General features: G+C 42.6%; 4 protein-coding genes across 4 annotated transcripts; 3 read left to right on the top strand and 1 right to left on the bottom strand.

Annotated features, from left to right (window-relative positions):
- The first annotated feature begins 216 nt into the window (after window positions 1-216).
- On the top strand, window positions 217-1,540 carry LOC124342871 (2-oxo-4-hydroxy-4-carboxy-5-ureidoimidazoline decarboxylase-like). The gene is made up of 5 exons (XM_046796074.1): window positions 217-408; window positions 479-564; window positions 628-899; window positions 980-1,133; window positions 1,224-1,540. The coding sequence occupies exons 3-5, from the start codon at window positions 713-715 to the stop codon at window positions 1,414-1,416; spliced, it is 534 nt and encodes a 177-aa protein (XP_046652030.1). The 5' UTR covers window positions 217-408; window positions 479-564; window positions 628-712; the 3' UTR covers window positions 1,417-1,540.
- Window position 1,541: 1 nt separating this feature from the next.
- Window positions 1,542-2,370, bottom strand: LOC124342891 (mediator of RNA polymerase II transcription subunit 31-A-like). Its single transcript, XM_046796098.1, has 4 exons — window positions 2,211-2,370; window positions 2,053-2,133; window positions 1,899-1,995; window positions 1,542-1,839 (listed from the first exon to the last, which is right to left on the bottom strand). The coding sequence occupies exons 1-4, from the start codon at window positions 2,221-2,223 to the stop codon at window positions 1,629-1,631; spliced, it is 402 nt and encodes a 133-aa protein (XP_046652054.1). The 5' UTR covers window positions 2,224-2,370; the 3' UTR covers window positions 1,542-1,628.
- A 5,737-nt stretch (window positions 2,371-8,107) lies between these two features.
- On the top strand, window positions 8,108-13,621 carry LOC124342678 (pinopsin-like). The gene is made up of 8 exons (XM_046795776.1): window positions 8,108-8,521; window positions 8,670-8,737; window positions 8,805-8,896; window positions 8,983-9,214; window positions 10,552-10,684; window positions 11,432-11,551; window positions 11,651-11,779; window positions 11,855-13,621. Exons 1-8 carry the CDS (start codon window positions 8,177-8,179, stop codon window positions 12,380-12,382), a joined length of 1,647 nt encoding a protein of 548 aa, XP_046651732.1. The 5' UTR covers window positions 8,108-8,176; the 3' UTR covers window positions 12,383-13,621.
- An 8,949-nt stretch (window positions 13,622-22,570) lies between these two features.
- On the top strand, window positions 22,571-25,891 carry LOC124342209 (rhodopsin, G0-coupled-like). Its single transcript, XM_046795173.1, has 5 exons — window positions 22,571-23,328; window positions 25,260-25,324; window positions 25,391-25,482; window positions 25,575-25,818; window positions 25,870-25,891. The coding sequence occupies exons 1-5, from the start codon at window positions 23,005-23,007 to the stop codon at window positions 25,889-25,891; spliced, it is 747 nt and encodes a 248-aa protein (XP_046651129.1). The 5' UTR covers window positions 22,571-23,004.
- Window positions 25,892-27,007: the final 1,116 nt, after the last annotated feature.

The following is a 27,007-nucleotide window of genomic DNA, read 5'->3' as shown; positions in this document are numbered from 1 at the left end:
ACGTGAATCTATGCACGTTGGCTATAAATACGATAGTACTGACTGGGAAGTTAAGTTTGGTAAGGGCACCTTGTCGTCTCGTCCTCACGAATTTTCTGACACGCTTTTTTCTGTGTTCCCCTTCGTGTTTGACAGTAGTATGACCCTCAGGCAATGTCAGTCGATCACGTGCACCTCGACAAGCAGACATAAAAGTGGCTATTCTATATGAAATCTTTAAAAATTCAATTTCCTATGAGTTTGTTAACTTGTTATTATCACGCAATTCAGTATTCTGTTTTGATGCCGAAAAAATCAAAACAACTTATGCACACAAACAATTTCAATGCCATTAAGATGACGTTGTTTTGACCGTGGAAACGAGATCCCTTAAGTGTGTGTACATAAATATGGCGAGAATATATGAAGGTTAAAACTCGATATTTAGCTACGTGATAGTGGTGGAATAATTTATTTTTATTTTTCATTATCTTCCCAGATAATCGATCGAGTTAACTCAAAAACAAACTGCAGGATCAGGATTGAGAATAATCCACGTCATTATTTAGTGCTGCAATAACAAATGTATCAAACTTAAAAACAAACACGTTTCGAATTTTTATTCGTCTACTTTTATTTTGATTACAGACGACCTTGACTATCTTTACTACGGCTGCATTCTGTTTAGATCGTCGTCAAGCGCCACTTGCTCGGTCTATTATACACGTCAAGAATGGCTGATATGCTGAACATTTCGCTGGTAAACGAACTGAATTATGAAGATTTCATCAGTCGATTTGGTAATGTAGTTGAACATTGTTCAATTTGCGCGGCGGCAATTTGGCGTAATCGCCCATTTCGTGACATTCATCATCTCCACCAAGAAATTTGCTCGTTTTTGGACCTCCTTCCGGATACAGGTTAGAACTATATTTAATTACAAGCCGCTTGAATGCTTATTTATAGCCAATCAATTGAACATTTGTTTCTCATTTGATAGGTAAAGAGGGGGTGCTAAGACTTCACCCTGATTTGGCTGGCAGGCTAGCTGAACTTGGCAGCCTGACACAGGAGAGTACTGCTGAACAGAAAGCTGCAGGTTTAGACACAATGACACTTGGTGAAAAACAACTGCTAAGAGAGACCAATATCAAGTATGACAAATTATATATAATTATACTTACTGTTCTATAACTATAATAACTAATGAGCTGTGCCACTTTTGGGCTATTATTTTCAAATAGATACAGAGGAAAGTTTGGATTTCCTTTTGTCATCTGTGCCAGGCAGAACAAGAAGGAAGCAATCTTGAAAGGAATAGTTGAGAGATTGGAACACTCAGCTGCTGAAGAACTAAACATTGGGATTGAAGAAGTGAAGAAAATCTGCCTTTTGAGGTTATTGAGTATAGTAATTGATGACAAATCTCATATGTAGAGATTTTCCACTCGCTCCCATCAGTTGAGGTCACAGCAGCTATTCCATTCTAAACATTCTCACTCAAAACAAGTGTTGTTAACATTTTCTGGTGGTTTGCAAAAACTCAACACAAAATACAGCAATTTACAAAAAATTTCTATATTGTCTTGCATATACTTGCCCAATATAAGAAAAGTTTAAAAAGTTCCTTACACAATAATAATCATGAATCAAACACTTTTCTGTGGTGTTGGCTCATTCTGAACAGTCATCATGTGCTTCTCTGCTTGACTTTGAAGAAGACGAACCCTCTTTCTAGTGTAATGTTGCCAGTGAAGGATTTGCTGATCATCAATGAAACGAGCACACTGGCCATTCACAACCTCCTTTCTGAAATGCTCATATTGAAGCAAGTCTAGGAAATGCAAACACATAGGGTACCTGGAATATAATGTAATTATACTTTCTAGCTGGGGTAAAATGCAAGTGAATTGGTGTACTTCAAATATTTTGCATATGCAGGCTCCTTCCAATACTGTAAATACTTGATGTAGTTGACAAACGCTGGATCCTTAAAATAGCCACGTTGAGCAAGGACTAGTGTAAAAAAGGCATAATGAAAGTGTTGATTTTAAAAATAGACAAAATACTTACAGTGCAGATAATTTGGATTTGCAAAACATTGCACAAATTCTAGTTCCACCTGAAATCGAATCCTTTGTTGTTCATCAGTTTCTACATCGGAAAAAAGGAATAACATAGCAATGAGAATCTGTATTGAAAACGACGCCAATCTATTACGATATATTTACCTCGGGTGCTCATTGCGAAGCAAACAACAAATACGTAGTTTGCTTCAACAGCTTTTGAAATCTAGAAACGAGGCAGCCGGACAGAATGAGAAACGTCAGACAACAACTTGAAATGGAAAGCGTCAATTTTTGCAATTTGTCGTCTGCTTGATCAATGATGCCATCTAGAAAGAAATCGATAAAATATGAAATTGAATTAACTTCAAAATTTTTTTACAAAATAAAAAGAAATAAAAACGATTTCACATTTCATGCCCACAATTTCTTAATGTGTGTTGTGGCCTTATCACACAATTTGATTTCCGAATTTGGATAACATTTTGCGGTTGCGCTGCGCCGTACGTAGGACGGACCCTAATAAACCATGCAGCCGCAGCTGATAGACTAGACGGCTATTTTATTTTCCTGTAGAAGGTAAGATCAATAGAAGAATTTCGGTGGAATATGGAGTTGAAACACGAAAATACCAAAATAAAAAAGTCAAATCAGAAAAATTATGAATTCAGCAGGAAAGGCGAACGGAAAAATAAAAAGATGGAATATATTACCGTGTGATTTCCAGATGTTTCACATGCGACATTCTACGCCTCCGTTACTATTTTATCGTCATTTTCCATAACGGAAATATTTGAAAGTAGGCTAATCAAAAATATTCAACCCAAACGAAATCTGTTGAAGTTTTTCTTTGACTTTTGTTCTTATTTTCGCCACTTTTGATCGGATATCCGGTGCGGGGGCGATAGCGTTCTACCATATGTATAGGTCAGAAATATAATCTTAAAGTGTCATAGATCTACTCCATGTACGTGACATCCGGATAATGCACGCGGCCGTGAGGGCGGTGTATCATTTCTGAGTGCATATTCACGTATTACATGTGGTAGGTTTATACTACGTAGCCTTCCCCCTGCACTCGGCGGATGTATAATGGTTGGTTCTCATCTACGGCCCCGAGTTTTCCGGTAGAACGACTGATGCGACAATCAAGAGGATACACGTACCAATCTTGATTTTCTGGTATTATCTAGCTAATACCACACTGCTTGAAAGTCCACTCTACTGGGATTGTAAGTTCAATCGGCTCAAAGTGACGTGATTGGAGAACACAAACGCGGATTTCTGCCGTCGGTCCGGGATAAATGTATGGAGTAATATTCCACCATCGATATAGCACAGAATTCAGTAGAGCGTAGGTAGCAACAGGTGGCGTGACAATTAGCGATTGACAAAAATGATCCAGCTGCTGCTGATAGCAGTGTGGGCTTTTATCAATCATCTGCCGCTTATTACCTGACCCATAATAGCCTTTTTTTTTTGCCTGAAGAGTTTAAAATTCGTGGAAAAGATTCTCATTACATTTCCCCGCCATATTAACGCTTTTGACACTATAGACGAACCGGTGGGCGGTGGCACTTGCGACGGACAATGCCCAAAACTGACTCCGCCTCTTTTCTATACTTTCGGCAACTGTTGTGATGTTAACCTGCCGTTGAAGGCAATTACAGCAGGCCCCCGATTCCATTTGCGTCACGTCGCCGAGTATAGCAGTCGACGCAGAGGGGCAAAATAAAATTAAACAATGTAATAAACAAAACAAAAGTGCGACGAAATCTTATTTACGCAAAATATTAACGTCAAACACAACTTGTCGACGCGTCGACAAAAATGGCAATCATATGCAGCCCACTGCTGGGGTACATCGTATTTTTTTACTAGTAGTAGACGAATCATCATCTTTCCCCTGAACCTTTTGCTTGAAATGAATTTTAATGGAATTCCCGACAGATTGCAATCAAACTGGGACTATAGACATCTAATATTTATCTGATCGCGTTTACAAAACAGCAGAGCGCATAGCATACAACTTATTAATCTAATGGTACTCAGCAAGCGTGTTATACGTCGTATTAGGATGACAAGTTTCCTACAGGTGAAATCTTCATTCGTGAATATTCAAGTGAACATCTTGTGCGATTTCGCATTCATTATTCAAATATTAGAGGCTAAATAGTACAAACACATTATATAGCGCTTTTAGTTGGGTAGCTATACGTAAATTGAGTGACAATTCAAAAAGAAAAGGAATAATCAGAAAACGGGATGAAAGGATTTGGTTGGATTTGATGGTCTTAGAAGGAAGAATTCATTATGCAACAAACTGTGGGGAATTGAACGACAACGACTGGCAACTAAAAAATAACGAGCTGTTGCGTTATTTTCGTCTATTCTGTTAACGTGACCATCATTAAGTGGCTATTAACGGGATCCAGTTATATATAGTCTTTAATGTCGACCATATGCCGACTATTTTCTTTTTTACTTAAATTATCAGAATGGGGAATAAGCCGGGAATAAGTAGGCTAATTGTAATTGAATTGCCAATAACACTTATTGACACATGCAAATATCTAAACGGGTCGATCCTATTAGTCGCAAATGTTTCAATTATTCAACTCACGACGCTGCAGCTATGTATAATGAAATCACCAAGAATTTGCAAGTCTTAATCATCCTTATGCAGCGCAATACATTATTTTCGACATGATGTCAAAAATAGAATATAGTTTCACATCAAAATAAAATCTTACTATTGTTTATTATAGTCTTCTTCCCTTTCTCACTTCTACGCGCACATGTCATGGGGTACTAGTGACATCAAGTCTAACTCTACAGCGTTCAACCAGTTATACACGAAGCGGTACATACAAAACATTGTAGGCTGTTGTCATGGAGAAGCAATTAAGATCTTGTACTGCTGCCGTGAAGAAAAAATCTTCCGGTAGAATAAGAAATTTAAGAATCAAATCAAAATATCGCCCAATGCGTATTATTTCTACTTCTAAGTAGAAAATTTGAATCCATCATGTACAAGCAGCACATGCCGGAGAAAAACAAAAGAGTATCCGAGAAACATTGTGTTCTATTCTCTCTATGTAAAAGGGAATAACAGCTGACGATGTCACATCCTGCCATTGCATTATCCAGTGCCAGAAAGCTTTTTTTTATTTCCCTTCCGCTCCGGAATAAAATAAAGGGACACTACTCTTAGGAGTGCAGCAGTGGGTCCTTTTTTAATATATCATACATATATCAGGGTAAAAAAAAAAGAAAAGTAGAATGATCGAATATATTACAGTGCGGATATGGATGGTGCCGTAACGGCGATGACGACGTTCAAAACGTTAATATCCCGACGGAATATATAGTAATGCGACGCGGTAATCGCTCACAACAGAGGAAATTCACCACAAGTCCTCATATGATGTAACAACCAACAAAGAAGCAATATTAAAGTTGCAAATTCGAGCCCACTGATGCCAACCTTTTATCGATATTTTGGCCGGTGCAATCACATTCAGACTATAGGATTGGCCATCGATCCATATATGTGTATGCCTACAGCACACATATGACTTGGCGTGCATAGGAAATGTATATAAATAATTGACTATTTAAAAGGTCTAGCTATTATTAATAAATAATTAATTGAATCTTTTAATTATTGAAATTGAATACCACAAGCCTACATGTAGTATACCATCAACTAATTCCAGATCAATTTAAAGAAACCTTCCGGATGGTTGGAGATGCAAATGATGGCGCATCTAAGAAAGAGAATATCTTCGACATTTAGCGAATAATGTGGAGAGCTGTGAGGAGAAGGTAGAAGGAGGAGCAATAATCTTTCACGGTGTGTCACACGTAAGGGTAGCCTACAGATTAGATTATATGCTACATCACGCTGGATTGAAACTGTTGTTAGCAGCCTACTGTACGCCTCTTTGGGACTTGTGCAGTAGCTTGTTGCTGAGCTCTACTCGTTGCCTGCCTTGTCTCGCTCGTCATTTTCAATCATGTCACGACGTCGTCTTGAATCAAAATCACATTTTATATGCGCAGACTGCTGTACTACAGCTGAGTGTCACATTAGGGATGCAGCAGCAACCAGCAGCAGCCAGACAGGGAAAATAAAGAATAAAATAAAAAAAGGTAATTTTATTTCATTTCCTTCATTCCTGTTGGGAATTTCTTGACAGTCGAAACAAAATTTTCCTATTTTCGTCGACATGGAAACGCAAAAACGGATGTATAAATCAGGACGAGCCAATATGCAATTGCGCAGCACCGACTCATATTATATAACCGCCCAAGATTTATCGATTTGCAAAAGAAAAAGCCAATTTTAATTTTTAAATTCAATTTCAAAAAATTTATTCACCGCCACAGAATAAAAGAAAAAGCACACATAAAGAGACGAACCCGGTTATTTATATTGAAATCTGAAAATATCTCAAGGTATTATAGTATAGGAAATCCCGCTAAACCCGACCAATATAAAAGGTTGCCAATTCAACGCTGAATACGAAATCAAACGTTTTCAGCCAAGAGTTGGATATGTACACACATCAGACACACACAAATAAAGGCCTATATCAAAGCGAGGGGCGTGCCTTGATCAAAAACAATCTGAAAAGAATTTTGGTCGCTCCTTCTTGGCTGATGGTGAATTATGAAAGAATAGACCGGCGCGTGTCTTCCATTTTGCGCGCGCTGCACGACGACGACGACGACGACGACATCGGCTGCTGCTGCTGCTGCTCGGCACACTCCATCCTGAAGCAGCACTTTAGATCTTTCCAGCCAGCACGGCTTGACGGCTGCACCTTTAGATATTCAGGCACTCTCCTATATATACATGTCTATCGTCTCGCCACCGAATTGTATAAAACTAGTCCCATGTCCACCGCAGAAGCGCAGACTAGTGGAAGAGCGCGGGCGGTGTAGTAATAGTAGTAGCTATCCAGTTGAGAGCTAATGCTCTTTTTTCTTACTTTCAAATGAAGGCGGCCTCTCCTTTTATCTTATCTCTACATCTCTTCGCTGCTGCTTCATCGTCTGATTCGATTATTCAGTGTGTGTGTGTGCGCGATCTGTGTTTATGGTGAAATGGTGAAATGGCATCACATGCCGAGAAAAGCGCCCAGTGATTATTCGTTTCGTTTCTCCGAATCAGGGCAGTGCTGCGTGCGTGTGTAGCGTATTCCCCCGACTACCCCGTCTCATTAGTATATCGCTGCTGCCAACCGAATAGACATAGACGTAAGTTTATTAGATTTCCGAGTCTGCTGCGATATAGCCACTTATATCTTTTCTTAATGAGCTTCAAATCTATTATGTACGTGTGCGGTGAGTGTGGAATATTATATCCCGCGTATAATAGTTCGAATTTCACCTTTAGACGTTCGATCTTTCTCCGCGCATTAGCTCGAATTTGATTAGAGATTTGGACCGGTTTAATATTCCGGTCTTCCGCGTATGCTGGTAAGTGAAACTTGGATTCTTATTTGGCGACCACCGGTAGACGATCTATCACGCCCGCATCCATCATCACGCAGCAGCAAGAGATTATTGGACAGATTCAATGGCCCATTAGTTCTTGGCCTAATATAGCTGCTGTGGTATATACTGCGTGCACAATACGCCACGCCGCTCGCGTTTTGACTTTTGTTTTTGCTGCTGGCTTTAAGCAGCCGAGTTGGATCCGGCAAAACGCAATTCAGTCCTATTATCGATATATAATAGCGGATAATTATAACGAAAGGGGTTCTCTCGTTTCACATCAAACGTTATTTTCTCAGTAGCAATCGAGAATCGTCGAGTGCAAAATCAAGTTACCGGACGATATATCAAATAACAACGAAGCTATATAGACGCGGGATTATTGGGTTACTCTTGCCCGAGAAATCGCAGAAAAAAAGTTAATCGAAACTACATACGGTACATTTGTGCTATTGCGGCTATTTTCGTTGGTCGTCATTGGTTGTGTATAGCTATATTAGTTGTTGTCGAACAACATTGTTTCGTACTCAATGACAGCAGCAGGGAAGATCTTGACCCGAGAGCACTCACGGTAATACGTTAGCTTCCCCGCGCTCGACCGGTTTCAATCGCCTATAGTCGAACTAATGCACAACGGCCGGATGAAGATGGCTATTCCTGCTACCAACACCAGCACCTCGACCATCCCTGCAAACACTTCGGGGACCTTTCTCGTCGGATTCATCTTTGACTTTGTGAAAGAGAGTCAAAGTGACTTAATGGAGAGCGAATTGATGACGAGCAACAATGCCGCATCGCTAAACATTGTCAGTCGCATCGACATTGATGCTGAGCAGACACACGCGGAATTGGCCCATTTGCTAATGCCAATTTGGGCCTACCAGTTGGCCGCCGGTTATTTGATCTTCATCAGCGTCCTCGGTCTCTTGATGAACATTGTCGTCGTCCTCGTCATCGTCAACGATCCGCAGGTTGGAATGGAAACATAACCGGTTGTTATATTTTAGAAATTTAATTGCACTAATTAAAATAATGGAAACTTTGAATTTTGATATTTGCCATTTCTTGAATCCAACGTTGATGTGCTGGATAATTTACCCGATTCTAATTGCGACACAGAAAATGACGCCACTGAATTGGATGTTGCTCAACTTGGCCTGCTCCGACGGATTGATTGCCGGATTCGGGTATATTTCAATCAGTTTTTATATACTTTTATCTCAATCGGATGATGAAGGAGTTTTGAATATTCAGGACGCCCATCTCGGCAGCTGCTGCTCTGCAATATGATTGGCCCTTTAGCGATGAATTGTGCGTCGCCTACGCCATGATCATGTCCACTACGGGTGAGTCTTTCATTCTTATGTTGAACACAATGTCAATTTTATCCTGTCTGAATGGTGTTGCGTGGGTGGGTGTTGGACATGTATAGGAATCGGATCGATTACGACATTGACGGCACTGGCCTTGTGGCGATGTCAACTGGTCGTGTACTGCCCAGCAAACCGGAACGGGGCCTTCAGTGGCGTCGGCGGTGGCAGCGCCAAACTGGGCCGGGTTCAGGCCGCCGTTTTGCTGACTCTCATCTGGTCCTATGCGCTGGCCGTCACTTGTCCGCCGCTGTTCGGATGGGGAAGCTACGACCGAGAAGCATCCCACATCAGGTATAAAATAACCAACAAATTGAATGGATCCTGATTCGTTCGATATTATAAGTAATAAAATAGAGAGAATTGATGCAGCTCTCTAATTCGCCGCTGTTCATATATGCCATGTGGGTGTACAAGTTTCTTCACTCGAGTGCTTCTTCGAATCGCCAAAAAAAAAGGCCTTTTTCATCTTCTTTCTTTCAATTAGACTATTTCTCCGTATAAAAGGTTTAAGTTTCCATTCCGTTAAAATGAATTCAATCAGTTGTATAACGTCTGATCCAGCGCCGGGATGGAGTTTAGTCGCTGCTGTGCTTTGGCCTGGAAAACGCGCGAAGATGAGACAAAACCAGAAGTTGCGATGTACATCAATATGTCAAACTAGGCCGTCAAAGGAAGCGGCAAACTTTACGACGATTCTTTTTCACTCTCTACCTCTGCGTTTGACGCGGTGCCATGGCCTTTTGTGTGTCGTGCCGAGTTTGTCACCTCATCAAAAATATCCAGGCGCGCCCAGGCTGCTGCTGCTCTTTTTCTGCTCGGCAACGCCATTTTCATCAGTTTGTCCCAAATTGCATCCCGTGAAGTCGTAAACAAAGTTAAAGAACGGTTTTATGTCGTGTTTGTCGTCATCGCATATCAAATCCCGTCGTAGTCGTCGTCATCAAACGACTATCCTAAATATAGGTGTGCGTCTATACGTGCCGGCATAGTTGTGCGTCATCATCTCTGGCCGTGGCCGAGACAACAATTGGGTGATTCTATTATTAATGATGAAATAATGTACACGTCATTACAAATGTCAGGAAACTAGTTTGATTAACTTGTCCTTTCGACACGAGTCTCAAGACAGGTTACAGTTGAAGTGTAAAGGGGCTGCAGTGCTCATATCGTCCGTGATGGCGTCGTTATTTAATACTAGCTGGCGCAATCCATTGCTGGCAGTTATTTCGGGTGTTGTATTACATATCATAGTGTTGCTATTCCAGCTGGATGTCATATTACAACGCATCATTTATTGACACATCTACAAATAGAAATGCGGAAGTTGGTTTATTATTCCCATCGGAATTTTCCTTATTCTTTTTCCTCCATTTTTTCGTCGGAATATATGGCGGCTTCAGTAGGATTAGAATTGCTCTAGAGCTTCCTCCAATACGAAGGCGTCTCTTATATTTTATACTCTCAGTTCTGCGACAATCCCCGTAATCTGTTGCAACCAAATTGCTGAGTGAGATTGCCGAATCGGATTCCAGGGAAGGAACGAATTGATGGGGGCTGCGTTATTATGCGGAACTAATGGAATTTCTAAACATAACAAATATTTGTTTTGTCTCGTTTTCATTGTCCAGCTGCTCAGTCAACTGGGAGTCCAAGATGGCCAACAACCGATCCTACATCCTCTACATGTTCGCCTTCGGATTGTTCGTCCCGTTGGTCGTCATCATTTGCTCTTACGTCAGCATCCTGCGCGTCGTCAAACAGGTAATTTTGATATTAAGGAGGCGCGGAACATCTTTCAGTTATGTAAAAGGGTGTTGTGCGGTAGTAATAGATATACGATTCCATTACGACTAGATAACAAGTAGAGTGTTTTGTTCGCTCTTTGTTATTCAATTAGTTCAATACGTATGGCACGGAATGCCTCAACCATATGACTTGTTCCAGAAATTCAAAGTGGGTGCGACGCAATAACTGCGCTGCGGCGCAATGTATAGAAGGACTATATGCAGAGATGAAACAAAAGTGCCAATGTGCTTTCAAAGCTGTTCAAAGCCCAGCAGTCGATTCAGCCATTTCTTTGTGGCAAGAAGATGTTGCGTTATTACGTAAGCCGTAATAGGCAGCAGCAGCTGTTGCGACCAAACTTGTTACTTATCGTCAGGTTTTCAGACTGAATTTCTTGGCTCCTGCTTATAACCGACAAAGCTCTAAGGAGCGCCCATGTTGCCTCTAGGTTGCCTTCGACTCACTATAGAAGGCAAAAGATTTATTGGGTAGCATTTTATAGATGGCCTTTCAGCGCTTCTATACAAGCTCAATCAAACCGGAAAAGCGTGAAATGGATGAGGCAATAGAAAATATTTATCTAATGCGATATCACACTATGTTGTCTGACGACATGTATAGACGGGCAAGTTCAAGAGGACCATGATGGCGACGCTTCAGCCGACGCCGCAACACCAAATCAGCGACCACCAACCGCATCCGACGGCCAAGAAAATGGAACAGAAAAAAGGAAACGATGCGGCCGAGAAGCGGGTGACGGTGATGGTGGCCTGTATGGTCGGCGCCTTTCTGGCCGCCTGGACTCCTTATTCCATTCTGGCCCTCTTCGAGACTTTCATCGGAGTTGCCGACCATTCCGGCGGACCAGGCAGGAACATGTCGACGACGTTGAACTTGGACGGCCAGCAGCAATTCAACGACAACCAGCCGACCAGCAATGAGGCAGACGACAGCAATTTCTTTTATTATTACGTCGGGGCTATTTCGCCGGCATTCGCCACCATTCCGTCGCTTTTCGCTAAATCATCCGCCGTCCTCAATCCGCTCATCTACGGACTTCTCAACACTCAGGTGAGTTCTCCCATCATCGGTCCTAGACCTATATAGTATAACATTCTAATTAATTGAATAATATTGGCTTGACAGTTCCGGTCGGCTTGGGAGAAATTTACGACGCGGCTCCTTGGCCGCCGCTGCTGTCTTTACCAACATTCCTCTAATAAGAATAAATTCAGTAGGAATTTCCTGAATTGCGCTGATGGCGGTCGTGGATCTCCTTCTCTCAAGCAATCGATAACTGTTCACCTGTCGATGAAAGAAATTGACTCTAGCGAGTCGCAATCGGCTTACGTCATGGCCAACACGATTGGGGGCCAGCCGGGCATCACTTTGCTTCTTCATAAAGAAAACCAGGACGTCATGGAAATGCGAGCCCAGCATCATATTAATTCGCCGTCGCTGACGTCATCCTCTTGTTCGATGGCCGATCCGGAGACGTCCGTGTCCATCCGGATGAAATCCCTCAAGAGTCCCATTCGCCATCCCAATCAAGAAGAGCATCAACTGGAACATCACAAATTGGTGGTGGTCCGTTTGGTCTCGGACTCGACCAGTTGTTCCTGCATCAACGACGACCATCTCCTTCCGCAATCGACGGAAGAGTCGGCGTTCTAATAATCCACAACAAGAAAAAAATTGTTCCAAAGAAATTCAAACGAGAAATCAACGAAAACGATTCATCTAGAAACTCGTCGCATAATTGACGATGCTGCCGACAAATTGAAAGAGAAAGAATTCGCAAAGGATTGTCGCAGTACCTCTCTCGGCGAAATCGCTCCGTTTGATGTGTCATCCAATCGCGGATGCATTTTTCTCTCTTCAAGAGAAAAGAGGAATCAATTTCCCCTTACTTGGCATCTAATCTCTTTTTTTTTTTTATTCTCTGCTGTTGTGCAACAATTATACACACACATACTACTGCATCAGCTTCTAGCGGCGGCGGCAGCCAGCAGAAAAATCTAATCCTCCTTCTCTTTGGGATGTAATTCCATCGCCGGAATAAAGATTTGATAACATTTTATTTATTTTTTCTGATGCGGGGAAAAGGGATGTAGAATAAAAGAAGCAGAGTGGGAAGTTTTGCATCATGGATATGGGATGATATCATTCAGCAGACAAACCCTCGGATAAACCTATATATAAGATATTAAAGTTATATGTATTTCTCGTGTTGCACGCCGGCCGCTGTTTACTTGAATACTTTTCTGAAATGAAATTGTGACATTCTCTCATCAGTCAGAGTTATATTATTATTATCATTATATTGTTATTATATGTGTGTGTTTTTACACCTTCCTGTACTATTCTGCATTATTTGCGCAGGTGCGCGGCTATATTGTCTGGCGGGAATATCGATCCACACAGCGGGAGGACAGACTACACCGCATCTCATTAATTTGATTCGACTATATTATACACTCATGTCGGTGATGTCATATCCCGGTGTGTTGCGTCGCGTGTATTTCCCCCCAAGTTGAATGGAAATCATTATTACGAAGTAGATGTGGTTACATCGGTGGGTGGGGGGAGGGAATTGATAAAAACTTATTCCAGAAAATGATTTCAACGTATTACTTATTATGATGTTCTCCAATTTTTCTCAGAACTCTGCCAAGTCTGCCTAGTGCCCTATATGAAATCATTGATGCGCACATTGTGATGAGCAACCATTCACGCTCTGCCGACTGCTGGTATCTTTCGTGATTACGCCGCGTTGTATGTATATTATAGGCTGGATACAATAGATATTTAGCCTCCATTTGATCGATTGCGTACACTCTGACCCCCCACTCCGCATGTGTGCACACAATTGCCAGATAGACGTGTCCAACATGTGTATATAAAAATACCCGATGTCTACTATAATAAAAACGAAATGTTGCACACACGACTGCTGATTAGAGGGAGACAGAGAGTAGTAGTGATGGGCACGCCACTCATGCATCGCCCAAGCAAATCATCCTGTTAGACAATCAGTTGCGCTGATTCTGTCAACCGGGTACGTGGCATCATCTGTGCAACCATTTGATCCAAAAAGAAACGCCCGCACTGCACGACCCCTCGTGACTATATAAGCCAAGTGTCCGTTACAAAGTCAATACCAGCGGGGGGTATTCGGTGACTATATTCCAGTAAGTTGACGGGTCCCCCCTCGTGGTGTCTCATCAGATTTCCGGTTCATGGGAAGAGGTTGTCGTATTATATCGTGTAAGGTGTCGAATGACGTACTTAAAACATATAACCACCAACAAAACAGTCAAATAATAACGCCGATTAAATAAGTTCCCTCGCAGTTTCGATTCGTTTGTTTGTTTGTTGATTTCTTCTGCATTGGCGAATTTGACCGCTCGGTGACAGCTGAGCTTGGAAAAACTGTGCAATAAACTCAACACAACAACACTGTCAAACGGCCCGTAATAAAAGAACAACAGCAACACCACAACGTCGGGGAAACTAATGGGGCTTGTTCCGGTCTAACAGTATAATTATCCGCGGGTTTCGTGCAAATTTTGACTTTTATCTTGTCTGTGGTATGTTCAATTAACTTGATGAGACAATGAGACTACTATTACTATTTGATCTACTAGATTAGATTACTAAAATTGTCGGTTAGGTAATATGGGGTCGATTTTTAATTTCAATCGATAGCTTAAATTTCAAGCATGACTAATTAGAAAATGAGTGTCGTCTGCTTTTTAAGTTTTTACACATTTACAAGTTTCGAAAAGAGAAGAAATTTATTAAGATTTTAAAGAAAAAGAAACTTATTTTAGAAACGTAGGCTATTTGGCTGCACTAATAAGAATATAAGGCAACAAATAAAATTCCAAAAATGTGGTCGTCGTGTAAACTGTGATGTCGACCAATAATCACTCCATGCTGTTTGGAAAATAAAACGTAGAATACAAATGCAGTGATTCTGGGAACTTAAATAGAAGAGTTAAATCTGTTTCAAATTTGTGAAATGTTGGTGTCTGACCATCATTTATCTGCATGTAAGCCCCCCTGTCAATGCATTACAGTTTGTTTGCACTATATGTAACCTTTTCCTTTGTGCAGATTTGAGGCCTGACCCTGCCATCGCAACAACAAGATATGCCAGTTTTTCATGTGCTGGTATTGACCAGTCATCAACATCAATCTCAGTATCATCACCAGGGTAATTATTTTCGTTACTTTCATTAACCTGAGAATGCATTATGCATGACTTGCATAATGCAGTATGGTCAGAGTATGGTATTACATGTAATTGTTAAATTCTTATTTATTAAAAACTAGTGTTGACCCATTGACTCATTTTCAACTTTTCCTTAGTCTACTTGTTGTATCTGTCAATATTTTTCGTAACCCTATTTTTATTGGAAAAATCTATTGGCCCCCGAATTCCGGGGGCCAATTCGAGGGTGTCTTGCCTGTCTAGTCTTATTACTTGTTGTATCAATATTTTTCGTAACCTATTTTTTATTTTTTATTTAGACAAACAGCATCCCTCTTGCTTGAAGAAACTGTCGATATGTCGATCGAGTACCGGATCTTTTTTTCCCCTTTCTTTAAATGTGCTCGTGTACATCCATGTGAGTGTGGGTGTATTCACGAGGACTCCTTTTTTTCCTATCACGCCTGGTGGATTCAACTTATTTCTGCGGATGGAACACTTGAGGATGCCTGAGACCGCATTTCCCAGGCTTAAAGGTAGGACCAATTTATCTCTATTCATCTTTTTTGACTATTTGGTGGCGTTGATTGTAGATCGTTTTATAGTACAGAGTACGTTTATTCCTGAGCTAGGCCTGTTTTCTCTTGCGGTTTTTTGTTCATTCAGTCAGAGTTCTTTGAATAAGTCATTTGTAGAGCAACTGCTGATCAGGCCCAGTTGTGTACCTCAAAAATTCTGTAGGTAAACAATTCAATTCCAATTTTTTTTTTAAACTTTAAACACACTTCAAGCCAAATGCAACAAGAAAATGTCTTCGTTTATTGGCCACGAATTTATCTTAGTTTATTTCTTTTGCCGAGCTGATAATATTCTCGTCATTGCCCGTTGGCTATTCATTCGAGCAATTGCGCAACGTCCCGTCATCAATCTCCATCCGCTTTCTTTGTCATTCACAAGAGTCGCTACGGATAATATCTTACCCGCAAAAGCCGACTGGAAAAAGTCTAACATCTCTGCTTGGGCTACAAAGATGGATGCCGAGTCAACTGAGCGGGGAGAAAATCATGAAACAAGAGGGGGGAAACATAGAAACTTGATACTCTCTTCAAGTCGGGGCCCTTCATCCGTTCCATCCATCACGTCGTCAATCAACCGTAAAAGCGTATCCGCTTGAATGAAGCGAATTACCATCTATGCAAGTCTAAAGAATGCTATACTATCACTGCATCCCACGTGCGGATATCTTTTGTCTGATGCTCTTTTGTTTTGTTTTTTGTTTTTTCGTTTTCTATCCCTCGCGCGGATATCGTCACGGTTGGCCAGCCATCCAGCCCCGGGGAAAATGTCGAACTTGTTTATTTCTCATTCGACCATCGATCGAACCGTCGTCGTTTCTTACATTATCCGAGTTCTTTTCCTTGTTAATGTTAAATTATAATTTCGAAACAGCTGTGCTGTACGTATTAATGGGTCGGAGAATAGGCAATTAAGCAAAGGGTTTTTGTCATTAATAATTGAACGAGTCTAGTCCGCTCTAGACTAGATCTTCAGACATGACGGTCTAGTAGTACATGTACTTGAACGGCAATGATACGCCAATTTAATTATTATGTCCGCGTGTAGGAGAGATGTGAAAGGGGCCGTTTTCCGGCGAGCTAGTCAGCGCATTACAATGGCGTTGGACCACGCGGAATTCCGCACCCGGTTTCTATGTAGTCGACGTGACACATGAAAGGTCGACACTGAGCCGAACGTGTCGTCGCCTAGTAACTTGATTTTGCATCCGCATAAGTGAGGCTATCAATTATGCAACATCGCCATTGTTGTTTTTAGAAATTCAAACTTTCATTTGCTATTCCGTTCGAATAAGTCGTCCGTGTATAAATGCAGATTATGTCTGCATTTATTCCAGCTGCAGCCTATATTGGCGACGGTAAAATCATCCAGCGCATCCGATAATGAGTGCAGCATCCATCCAGTCATCCAGTGCCAGTCGATTGATGAATGGCGTTGCCAAAAATAATCAGCAATACTTTGCATACCTGCTTCTTTGTACTAGTACCCAATCCACTAATTGCGACATTGAAATATTCCAATCAAAATTCGATGGCGCATTCGTGCGTGCCGCCTTGACTCGTCTCTGACGTGCGGCATTCTCAAATAAAGGAAAATTCAGCGAATTTCGTGCTCGTCGATGGTTAGACACATGAAGAAATGTGTCTGTTATTATTGCGGCTGTTGAGCTCCTCCGCTTTCGACTGTTTGTTTTTTTTTTCCATTTATGGATTGCAAATATATAGAAATCGGCTTGCATCAATGCACAGTGCACATTGATCGATCCGCTCTTTTGAGGTTTGACACAGCGGGCAACCCCCGTTTCTGATTAGACGGGCCTGGAATGTTGGCCCGGTGTCTTTTGATGAATCTCTCGAGCTTTAAAACGGAAGCTTTAAAGCCATTCCATTTCTGGCACGTGTGCTGTGTATAGTACCAATCTACGTAGTGCATCTTCAGACCTCCTCCCCAATAAATCTCACGGCCAACAATTTCTCGTTTGTCCATAACAAGTATAACTGTCACAGCAAGCCGGCGTTATATATATTTATGAAAGATGAGTACGTGGGTACAGTGCAAACACGTTCAAGTACAGCTAGGGATTCGTTATGTCGAGTTATTGACGTGTGGGTCTGTGTGTGTGTGTGTGTGTCTCGGCATTTTATATTGCTCGATTCACATGCATAGTACGTATACATACGCCCGAGGATAACTCTTGTCCCATCAGCAACTGCTTCGTGCGGATGCGCATAAATACGTGCGTGTAGACTGGCTGGATCACACACACACAAATAGAGGGCAGGGGATTCTGCACGCAAATCTATCCCAGATTTGATGACGGGGAAACGGATGAGATCTTTCCGGAAACAGAAATCCGCAGCGCAGGTAAATAACTAAATAGATATCTGCGTAGTTGCCGGCGGCTGTTGCTCTTGCGTCACGTTCGTCACGTCTACATACCAAACTGATTGTTAAAGGACTTTAGTTTTTCTTCTTCTTTTTAGTTGGAAGTCATAATGCAATAGCAAGCGTATCGTCATTCTCCAGCTGAGCATTTCATAATCAAATCCAATTTCATCCGATTTGATTCAGTATTATTATAATCGATCTGGGGGGGGGGGGGCTATATTTATGTTTCCTCCATATTGTATACCGGCAGGCCTTTACCTTTCACCCTTATTTCCCTACTGTTGAGAAATTCAATTATCGGCTATCGACAACAAAATTCTACCCTAATTTGCTGGATGGCCAAGGTTATTAGATTTCCCCTTCAATGAACATCGATTTGAGTTTTTTTTTTTTTTCATTCCTGCACATTATTCTCCATGGTTATTGTCAATTGGCTGTCTATTGGCCAATCAAATGGGACCGGGCCTTAAACATTGTAGCTAGCTGGGCAGGGAGCAGCGTACTAAAGTCATAGATCATACAATAGTCAATTTGTTTGACATATTGCGCTCTATGTTATTATTTAAGTCAACCTCAAACATGAGTTGGTAGTTATCGGATGGATGAATAGTGTTCTCTCCGATAATTCATGTGGCAGAAGTAACGCATAATGTGCTGGCCGTCTTTGCCAAGCCAATTATATCCGCCTAGCTGCTTATTGGGCTCATCATTTCATCACTTGATTGGGTTTAATTGCTCCCGGACTCTGTCTATATGCATATGCTGCTACGTAGTCTATATGTAGAGATAGAGCAAAGATGACACACGTACAATAATTGACTAGAAACCCTGACGATTGAACGGATTTCCAGGTTGCTTCATCCGTTCTCAATTTGATATAGTTGATGCCATCCGATTTGTTTTGTGTATTTTTCTCCTCTGCTCGGGGTCGTCGAGGATGCGCCACATCTTTTGACTGGGAGATGGTGCGCTATTGACGACACAATATTGATAGCACCCGATAGCACCAGTGCCTCAGATACACAGACATCTACGTCGTCTGTGTACATCTCAGATTTACTATAAGGAGGGGGAAGAAAAAGAAGTGTGTACTATACGGGTGCCATTGAAATGGGTCGAGTTCTATACATCTCCTGCATAATAGATCAAGTTTAACCGCCCTTTTTTGTATTATTATTCGCCAAAAGTCGCCGTGAAGACGTGCGTACGTGCGCAGAGAATAAATAGTGATATCTCTTTTTTCTTTTCTTTAATATACTCCGACGACAGAGAGAGAGAGTCAACATCAGAAAGAACTTTTGATTCCCGGCCGATACAAGAGCGACGGGAGAGACAGTCGATTCCCGCGTGTGACAATGCCAACAACTATATGTACAGCGCGCAGCACTTATTCCCCACTAGATGATGACGTACATATCCACCAGCTTCTTTTTTTTCCCTTTTTCTTTTTTTGAATTATTGACCGATTCACTTTTCAAAACCGCCAGTCAATCAAATACCATTTACGAGTTCCTCTACTCTTTTGAGACTCTTTTTTTTTCCAGATGGATTTCTTTGAAGTGCCCAAACATCCAGCGCCCGCTTTTGATCCGTCTCTATGGCGATTCAAAAGTTCGATATTCCTCAAAGCCGATCCATCAGTGTAGTACATCACTGATAAATACAGTTCCAATTCTTTCCACATATCATGACCGTCGGTAGTACATGTATACATATGTACTCACCATCTTTGCCTATTCAGCAGTCATCCTTGACATTCCCGCAAAAAGGAATCTCCAACCGGGGTCGCGGATTGCAGCCAGGCATGTTTAATAGATAGAAAAATGTCGAGCAATATTTTTCAAGGGAAGAATGAGCCGCTCCTGCATGCGATGGGTAAACATCAGTCGTCGGTTTGAGCTCCTGTTGACCTTTTTTTGTCGTTTGATATCGAAATTCGGTGTCAAGAGGTACCGACAGGAGCGTGCGTATACATTTCGGTGCCGTGTTTATTTTATTTGCTTGTTTTTTTTTTTTTTTAAATTTTATTATCATCTATGCGGTTCGTTCCCTACGTCATTTCGACGGGCGCATTTAATTCAAAGAATTGTTTCTGATGAGAGTCTTTTGAATGCCCCCAGCTGTTATTCGCGTTCAAAAGGGCCGCGCTTTTTTATTTTCCCGGCTAAAATACAAAAAAAAAAGGGAAGCCGAGTGCTTTAATCTTTTGGATCGTCTTCAGAAAACCATTGTGCAAAGAAGAAGAAGAAGAAGAAGGTTGACGGGAGGACAAACAACGCCGACGACATTTCAAGGGCTCGTTGATAAAAAGATAAAAAGAAAAAAAAGACAATACCGTCACTCACAGTAGTAGCTAAAGGTAGGCCAATAGTCTCATTGTTACACCGCTGCTGCTAAAGGATCTGGTGCATATAATCTTTTATTCCGCGAGTGCATTAAAGGCGGATTCCTTCATCGTCGATCAGCAAAGAAAAGAGGGAGGAGGACTGTCGTCGTCCAATCCATACAAATCAAAAGGGGATTTCAGCTCATCGATGACTCATCGACGTGTTTAGCCGGGCAAAAGAATAAAAGGCCGCCACTCGCTACTAATACTTGAATCGATCGACTCTTGTCTATAGTGCCACTCTCCTCTTCTTTATAATGAGACGTCGACAGCGCGCCGTCGACGAAAATTTCGCAGTCTCTAATATTTTAACTATATTTGGTTTCTTTTCCCCGGCAAAACGGCTGAACCGCCGTCAGCGCGTCCGATCCGAGCCGATGAGCACATGAGCAAGCGGAACACACAAAGTCCAGGACCCCCGACATGATGCACATCAGGATCGCGCCGTATTATTATTATTATTAATACGTGTATACCCGACGAGAAAAATCAGGAAAAAGTTTTGCCATCACGACGGGCATTCCCCAGGCGATATAATAAACCGCACCCCCTTTTATTTTTAATGATTATACTTGAACTGGAAATTTCGAGCCGGATTTCTTTTACGCTCAACTCCGCCGATTATCAACCGCCTAGATCTCAAATCATTCAAGCGGGAACATCAATCAGTAATCCGATTGATTGGCGTATATATAGGCGATGATATGGCATTGATGATGCGTTCCATTGGAAGTCGTCGATTCGCTGGCCGAGATGTTGATCCGAGTCTTTCCGATATAGTAGGTTAAAGGTTATACCCTATTATATAGGCTGCTGCGTGCCTTCCGATCTGTCAATACATTTACAGGCTCTCTCTCTCTATCGATACAAAGTCTAGTACACGTCGTGATGGCCGTTTGTGTGTGGAAATTGAAAGGGGAGGATCGTGAATGCAGCACGAGAACCTGGAATCGATATTTCAATTTTGTCTGTTTGGAACAATAAAAGCTGATTTGCATGGCTGGCGGAACAACCACGCCGCCGCCCCTCTTGCCTCCTACATACGACATACAGTGCCCAGACACAGCACAGTGCGTGCGTGTCTGTGTCTGTGTCTGACTATACGCTGCCTGCCGACTGTCAAGTTGTAAGCCCAAATCGATGAATTCGATCAGGAGTCAAATAAGGAAACGCGGGCCAAAAAGGAAGGAAATGGTAGGAAATGAAAGGGATATTATACGATAAAGAAAATGAGAAACACAAAATGACGTCTTCGTCGTATAATTACAAGATATGAAAAGGCCGGGAAATCCATCAAATTCGCCAATCAACCCTGACTGATATGATGGAAATGCGAATCAACATTTTTTGACATCCAACTGTTGGGAGTAGGTATCACTTGCCAACAAATGGGAATAAGATCAGTCCCAGAGGGTTTGTGAGTGTTTCCTGGGCGAAATTATCGTCTTCGTACAGGTCTAGTGCGTCGTCGAGTCTGTGTCGAACTCAACACTTTGATAAGAAAACATTTTCAATTCATATTTTTTCCAGCAGGAAGAGAGATTATGTCACATGCAGGTGCTCTTACATAATGGAATCGAAAGGCGCACAAAAGCAACTCTTTGACGTGTCAATCACACGGCAGCAGCCGCGCTGCGAATTCTGTTTCCATGGATACTGCTGGCTGTGCCCCCCCCCCCCGCCCCCTCCCAACTTGGCCGTCTGCTGATGTGCCAACAGCACTTCCAAACTATCCTATTCGAAAGCCATTCCATGCGAATCATTATCGTGATAGCATCCAGCACAGAAAGTAACTTATATACGTCTACATTATTCGCATTTGAGTATGATGAACGGTTACACACTGTGTGATCCGTCACGTCCGTCATCATTTTGACGGACATTTCGGTACACATTCCCAGGAAAAGTTCAGTCCGCCTACAATACTCGGAAGATGATATTTACCTGAACAAAAACCTCGTTGCATTTATCTCTGCAACCGGAAACTGCAAAAGCGCATCCGGGCAAATACAACGTCAACTATGTTGGTTGGAGATCTCCGCTGAGACTGCCCTGCGGTTATTTTTGATACATGTATCATGGGCACACGGCAACATCTGTACATGTAACATGAATAGAGACATCAATAAAAGATGAGCGCTGACGTGAGCGAGTATCTGGTGCCGTGCCCTGGGCCCTGTGCTGTCCCATGCTTCTGCGCTCCGCTCTGGATATATATACATGCCCTTTTGGGGCTGATGATGGGACTTGCCCCTTTTCAACCTCGATAAAAGCCGATCCAGTTGTCATGGTTGATTTTAGTAGTCGACTGCTGCTGCCGGGTCGTGGAACAGTTACACACAGCACCAGCAGCCAAACTTGTTGTTGTCATTCCAAAGTCCAAACTGAATGCTGTCCATTTCATTTGGCATTTGTGTATACATTTCGTTCGGGAATTAGTTTAACCCCCCTTTTTTTTGTTTTGTTGTTGTTGTTGTTGTCAAAAAGGTAAAAGGTGCGCCCAATACCAAAAGACTTTGGTGTGTTTCATGTCAATTTCAAGATGACGGACGACGTTACTGGGCCCAATTTAAGTGGATGCCGGATTCCTCGAGTGAAATTCGACGTCGCATCCATCAATTGGATTCTGGGAGATCCGTGACGGCTTCAGCCGAATTACGCAGTGCGCTGGCCCAGCAGTAGACTGACATAGAACTAGCAGCCGAATGTAACACAGCACGACAGACGAGGATGGCCATTTTCGCCAATTCCAGCACAAGCGCCGGCGGCAGCGGCGACACTTCCGCCAATTTCTCTGCCGGGGCCGTTCTCTTGCGATTCATCCTGGATCTGGTCAAAGAACAGCGCCATCAAAGTGAAACTTTGATCGGTCGTGATCAAGTCATTGCGACCAACACTTCCGCAACTCCAGATTTCGACCAGGAATGGATGGCCCAGCATTTGCTGATGCCCATCTGGGCCTACCAGTTGGCCGCCGCCTATCTGATCTTCATCAGCGTCCTCGGTCTCTTCATGAACATTGTCGTCGTCCTCGTCATCGTCAACGACCCTCAGGTAGGCCTACATGTCGACTCTTCATTATTAAATCACATCTAATGTATGTATATAGCAGCCAGCGAGATTTGTGTGTGTAGAGAGAGTTGTACTATATAAAGCGAGCTCAAGAGTTAATTGCGCATCATCCCCTCAAGTTGTTTCCTTATTCCTTTTTCTCCCTCCCTTTTATTATTTCATCAACTAGAAATCTTTCATCGTCCCTGCGGGTCCTCGACGAACCCCGCAGAGTTTCGGTTCGTTACGTCTGGCTGGGCTTAGCTCCTTGGCTCGTTAATATCTTGTTATGGCTGACGGGTTGACTTTTTGTTTGAATTGCTCGCAATTGCTCGGAAATGTCGGCACGTAGAGAGAGATGAGACTATGTCTATTATTATTGCGCTGCCAAACTACTACTACTACTATTACTGGACAAGGGCGTCGTATACTGCACTCAAAAGGAAACTGTTGCACACGTGTAGTTTACGTCTGCTTTTCTTGGCCATTATCCGGCTAATAGGCAGAGTCTTTTGTCGCAGGGTGAAAGAGTGTGCCACACACAAAGGAGCTAGCTCTATAGGCCATCCATTATACTCACACTAAACACCTGACTTTGGTTCGCCTCGGCTCCTCTTTGTCGATGGAGTGTGTGCACATCAGCGCTGATGTATACACACAAAAGGAGCGAGCGATATTCAGTTTCCATCTAGTTGATTTGTCATCGAGTGTCATCAGTCATAATCACAAGAGCCAACTCTTGTCATCCCCCTCGTCTTTCTGTTTCCTCCATCCTGTCACGTCGTGATTCTTCCTCCTCTCCTACCCGCCCGTTATAGTGTCTGCATGATAAGTGCCTGTGCTGTGCGCGCTGTGTTGTCTCTCTCTCTCTCTCGTCCGTGGTGTATCCTTTATCCCGGTCGTCGTCATATTATATATCCGCTCGATCGTTTTATTGCGTTATGTACGCTAGCGCGTCTCGTCTTTCTTGATTATTAGTCTATCCCTTTGATATTTTGGCGTGATGCGCCAGATTCTGAGCTCCAGATTTCCGCCCTGCCGGCGCCGTAATAACCAACTTTCCCGGCCGTCTATTTCTTTTTTCTTTTTCCCAAACAGAAAAGAAATATAAATAACGTGCCATCATCTATGATACAAAAGAGCTCGTCGGCGTGTGTATAAATATAACCGCGTAGTTATTTCGTCTCGCTCTATGGTCGCACGAACACTCTATAGATCATCATCATAAAGAGAGAAAGAAAGGAAAAGAAATAGTAAACATATGCCCATGACGCACAAAAGGAACCAAACCCGAAAGAAGCTTTCATGTCCCTGAAGACTATCAGCGCGTCCCTGCGAATAGACTGCGCCGCGTCGTGTGTATAGATATAGTTTGGAATAATCATCTGCACTAGCGATCTACTACATGGTTACATGAGGACGACAATAACTTTGGTCAAGTTTTTTCGCTCCGCTCTAGCCACTTGGCTCCTCCTCTTGTTTAAATCATCTTTCCATTGGAGATTGTTGCAGATTTAGTCGCCCGTGATGTGGGGGGGGGGGGGGTAGTTTGTTGAGTATATAGAGCGGCTGGCGGGCACCAAACTGTGATGCTTAACAATAGAACTAGATTGGCAGAAAGAAAGTTCTGATTCTATAAGTGAAACTTCATGGCGGTACTTCATTAACAATCTCTGGCAACTTTTGAACTCCCGCCGTCTTTACTTTGCGTAATCATGTCAGACAGCAGCAGGAAAGGTGCGCTAGAGTGCCTGCGGGATATAGGCACCGCTCGCATATGTGCTTTCAAATGAATGCTGTCTGGAATTAAATGTCTGTCTCGTTTTAAATGGGGATAATGAAATTCTTGGAAATTCTCTATTTCTTCCTCTTCTTTCTCTATTTTTCGTATGGGAAATTTTCATTAAAGAAACTGATGTTTTATATCCATATAGAAGTCGCCGCTGAATTGGATGTTGCTCAACTTGGCCTGTTCCGACGGAATGATTGCCGGATTTGGGTATATTTCAATCAGTTTTTATACTTTAATCTAAATCGATGATGATGAAAGAATTTGATTATTAAGGACGCCCATCTCGGCAGCTGCTGCTCTGCAATATAATTGGCCCTTTAGCGATGAATTGTGCGTCGCCTACGCCATGATCATGTCCACTGCAGGTGCGTCATTCGTTTTTAATTTGAACACAGAAATTGAAAAATGTAATCATACTATGTCTGGATGACGTTGCGTGGGTGTTGGACATGTATAGGAATCGGATCGATTACGACATTGACGGCACTGGCCTTGTGGCGATGTCAACTGGTCGTGTACTGCCCAGCCAACCGGAGCGGGGCGTTCGCCAATCACCACAGCGGCGGCGGCGGCGGCAGCGCCAAACTGGGCCGGGTTCAGGCCGCCGTTTTGCTGACTCTCATCTGGTCCTATGCGTTGGCCGTCACTTGCCCGCCGCTGTTCGGCTGGGGACGCTACGACCGAGAAGCCGCCCACATCAGGTACAAATCAATTTAATGAATAATTCCTTCCTTATTCATTCGATCCAAAAGTGAAGTTGACGGAACCGACTGAACCAATTTTTCATTTCTTGACATACTTTTAATGATTAAGCGGTGCTAGACCCTTTTTATTGCCCTCCGCCCGCGAGAATGTGTCGTGGGAGTATGTACCGACTCTTCGGCAGCATCGGCAGCATGCAACCATCCTTTCACGTAGCATTTCTTCATCTTGAAATGTTACAGCTCATTCATCTAGCCCATTTCTCGAGAAATGATTCATCTCTTGAATGTCTCGTCATTTAATTGAACAGTGTTGCCATTTGCTTCCCCAAGTGTTCCCACCACCTCAGCTCGATCGTTAGTCGTCGTCGGCAATGGGTTTGAAATAATGAAGGTGTGCGTTATACGGTCGTTTTTATCATTCCGTCGGGTTTTTTTTTTCCCTTCTTCTTCCACATCTTCCGGGCCGTTAGAAACTTCAATCAGCGCGCGTCTTCTCCTTACGCACTCGAGTGGCGACTGTTGGGCGACCCAAGTTGTCACGACTTCCACACCAACGCACATTGCCGGTCGATTTCTTCTCCATCCGTTTTCTCCTCAATTTCTTCTTCCTTTTCCGCTTGTTATTTAAAAAAAGACTCGCACACCGACGCATGCCACGAGCGCCGACGTCATTATCGCCCCGCAATTCCCGGCTCGCTAAACAAGCGAACAAGTCCTTATTAAAAGAAAAAATCTCTCGACAAAAACAAAACAAGAGGGCCTTTATGGTTTTCGCTTTTTTGTTTGGTTGTATTTTATTTTGTTTTTGGCTCTGCTGCCAAATCGCAAGGTTCATAATGAAGTCGCTGAGAGCCGAGGACGACCTTATCCGATTCCTGCGACAGGAAATGTTATCAGCATCTTGGGTTAGATTTTTCTTTTTTAATGAGACCCGAGTTTGACGTCATCGGGGGGAGTCTGGGAGAAATGCAACGGTGAAAACGCGATTGATTGGTCGCGTAGGAGACAAACTGGTTAAGAGTCGCGAGAATTTGGCAATAACGTTGTGTAGACTTTGATCCGCTGTCACGCACGTGCCGTTATTGTTTTGAGTTACACGTGCGTCAGAGCGTGTGCGCTGCAAAACGGGGGGTGTTTTTAAGAAATGATAATAGTCGGGTGACATACTGACATGCCACGTGGAAGG

This window comes from Daphnia pulicaria, chromosome 6 (assembly GCF_021234035.1).
Source record: "Daphnia pulicaria isolate SC F1-1A chromosome 6, SC_F0-13Bv2, whole genome shotgun sequence".
Lineage (NCBI taxonomy): Eukaryota > Metazoa > Arthropoda > Branchiopoda > Diplostraca > Daphniidae > Daphnia > Daphnia pulicaria.
This window is presented reverse-complemented; position numbering and strand designations above follow the sequence as displayed.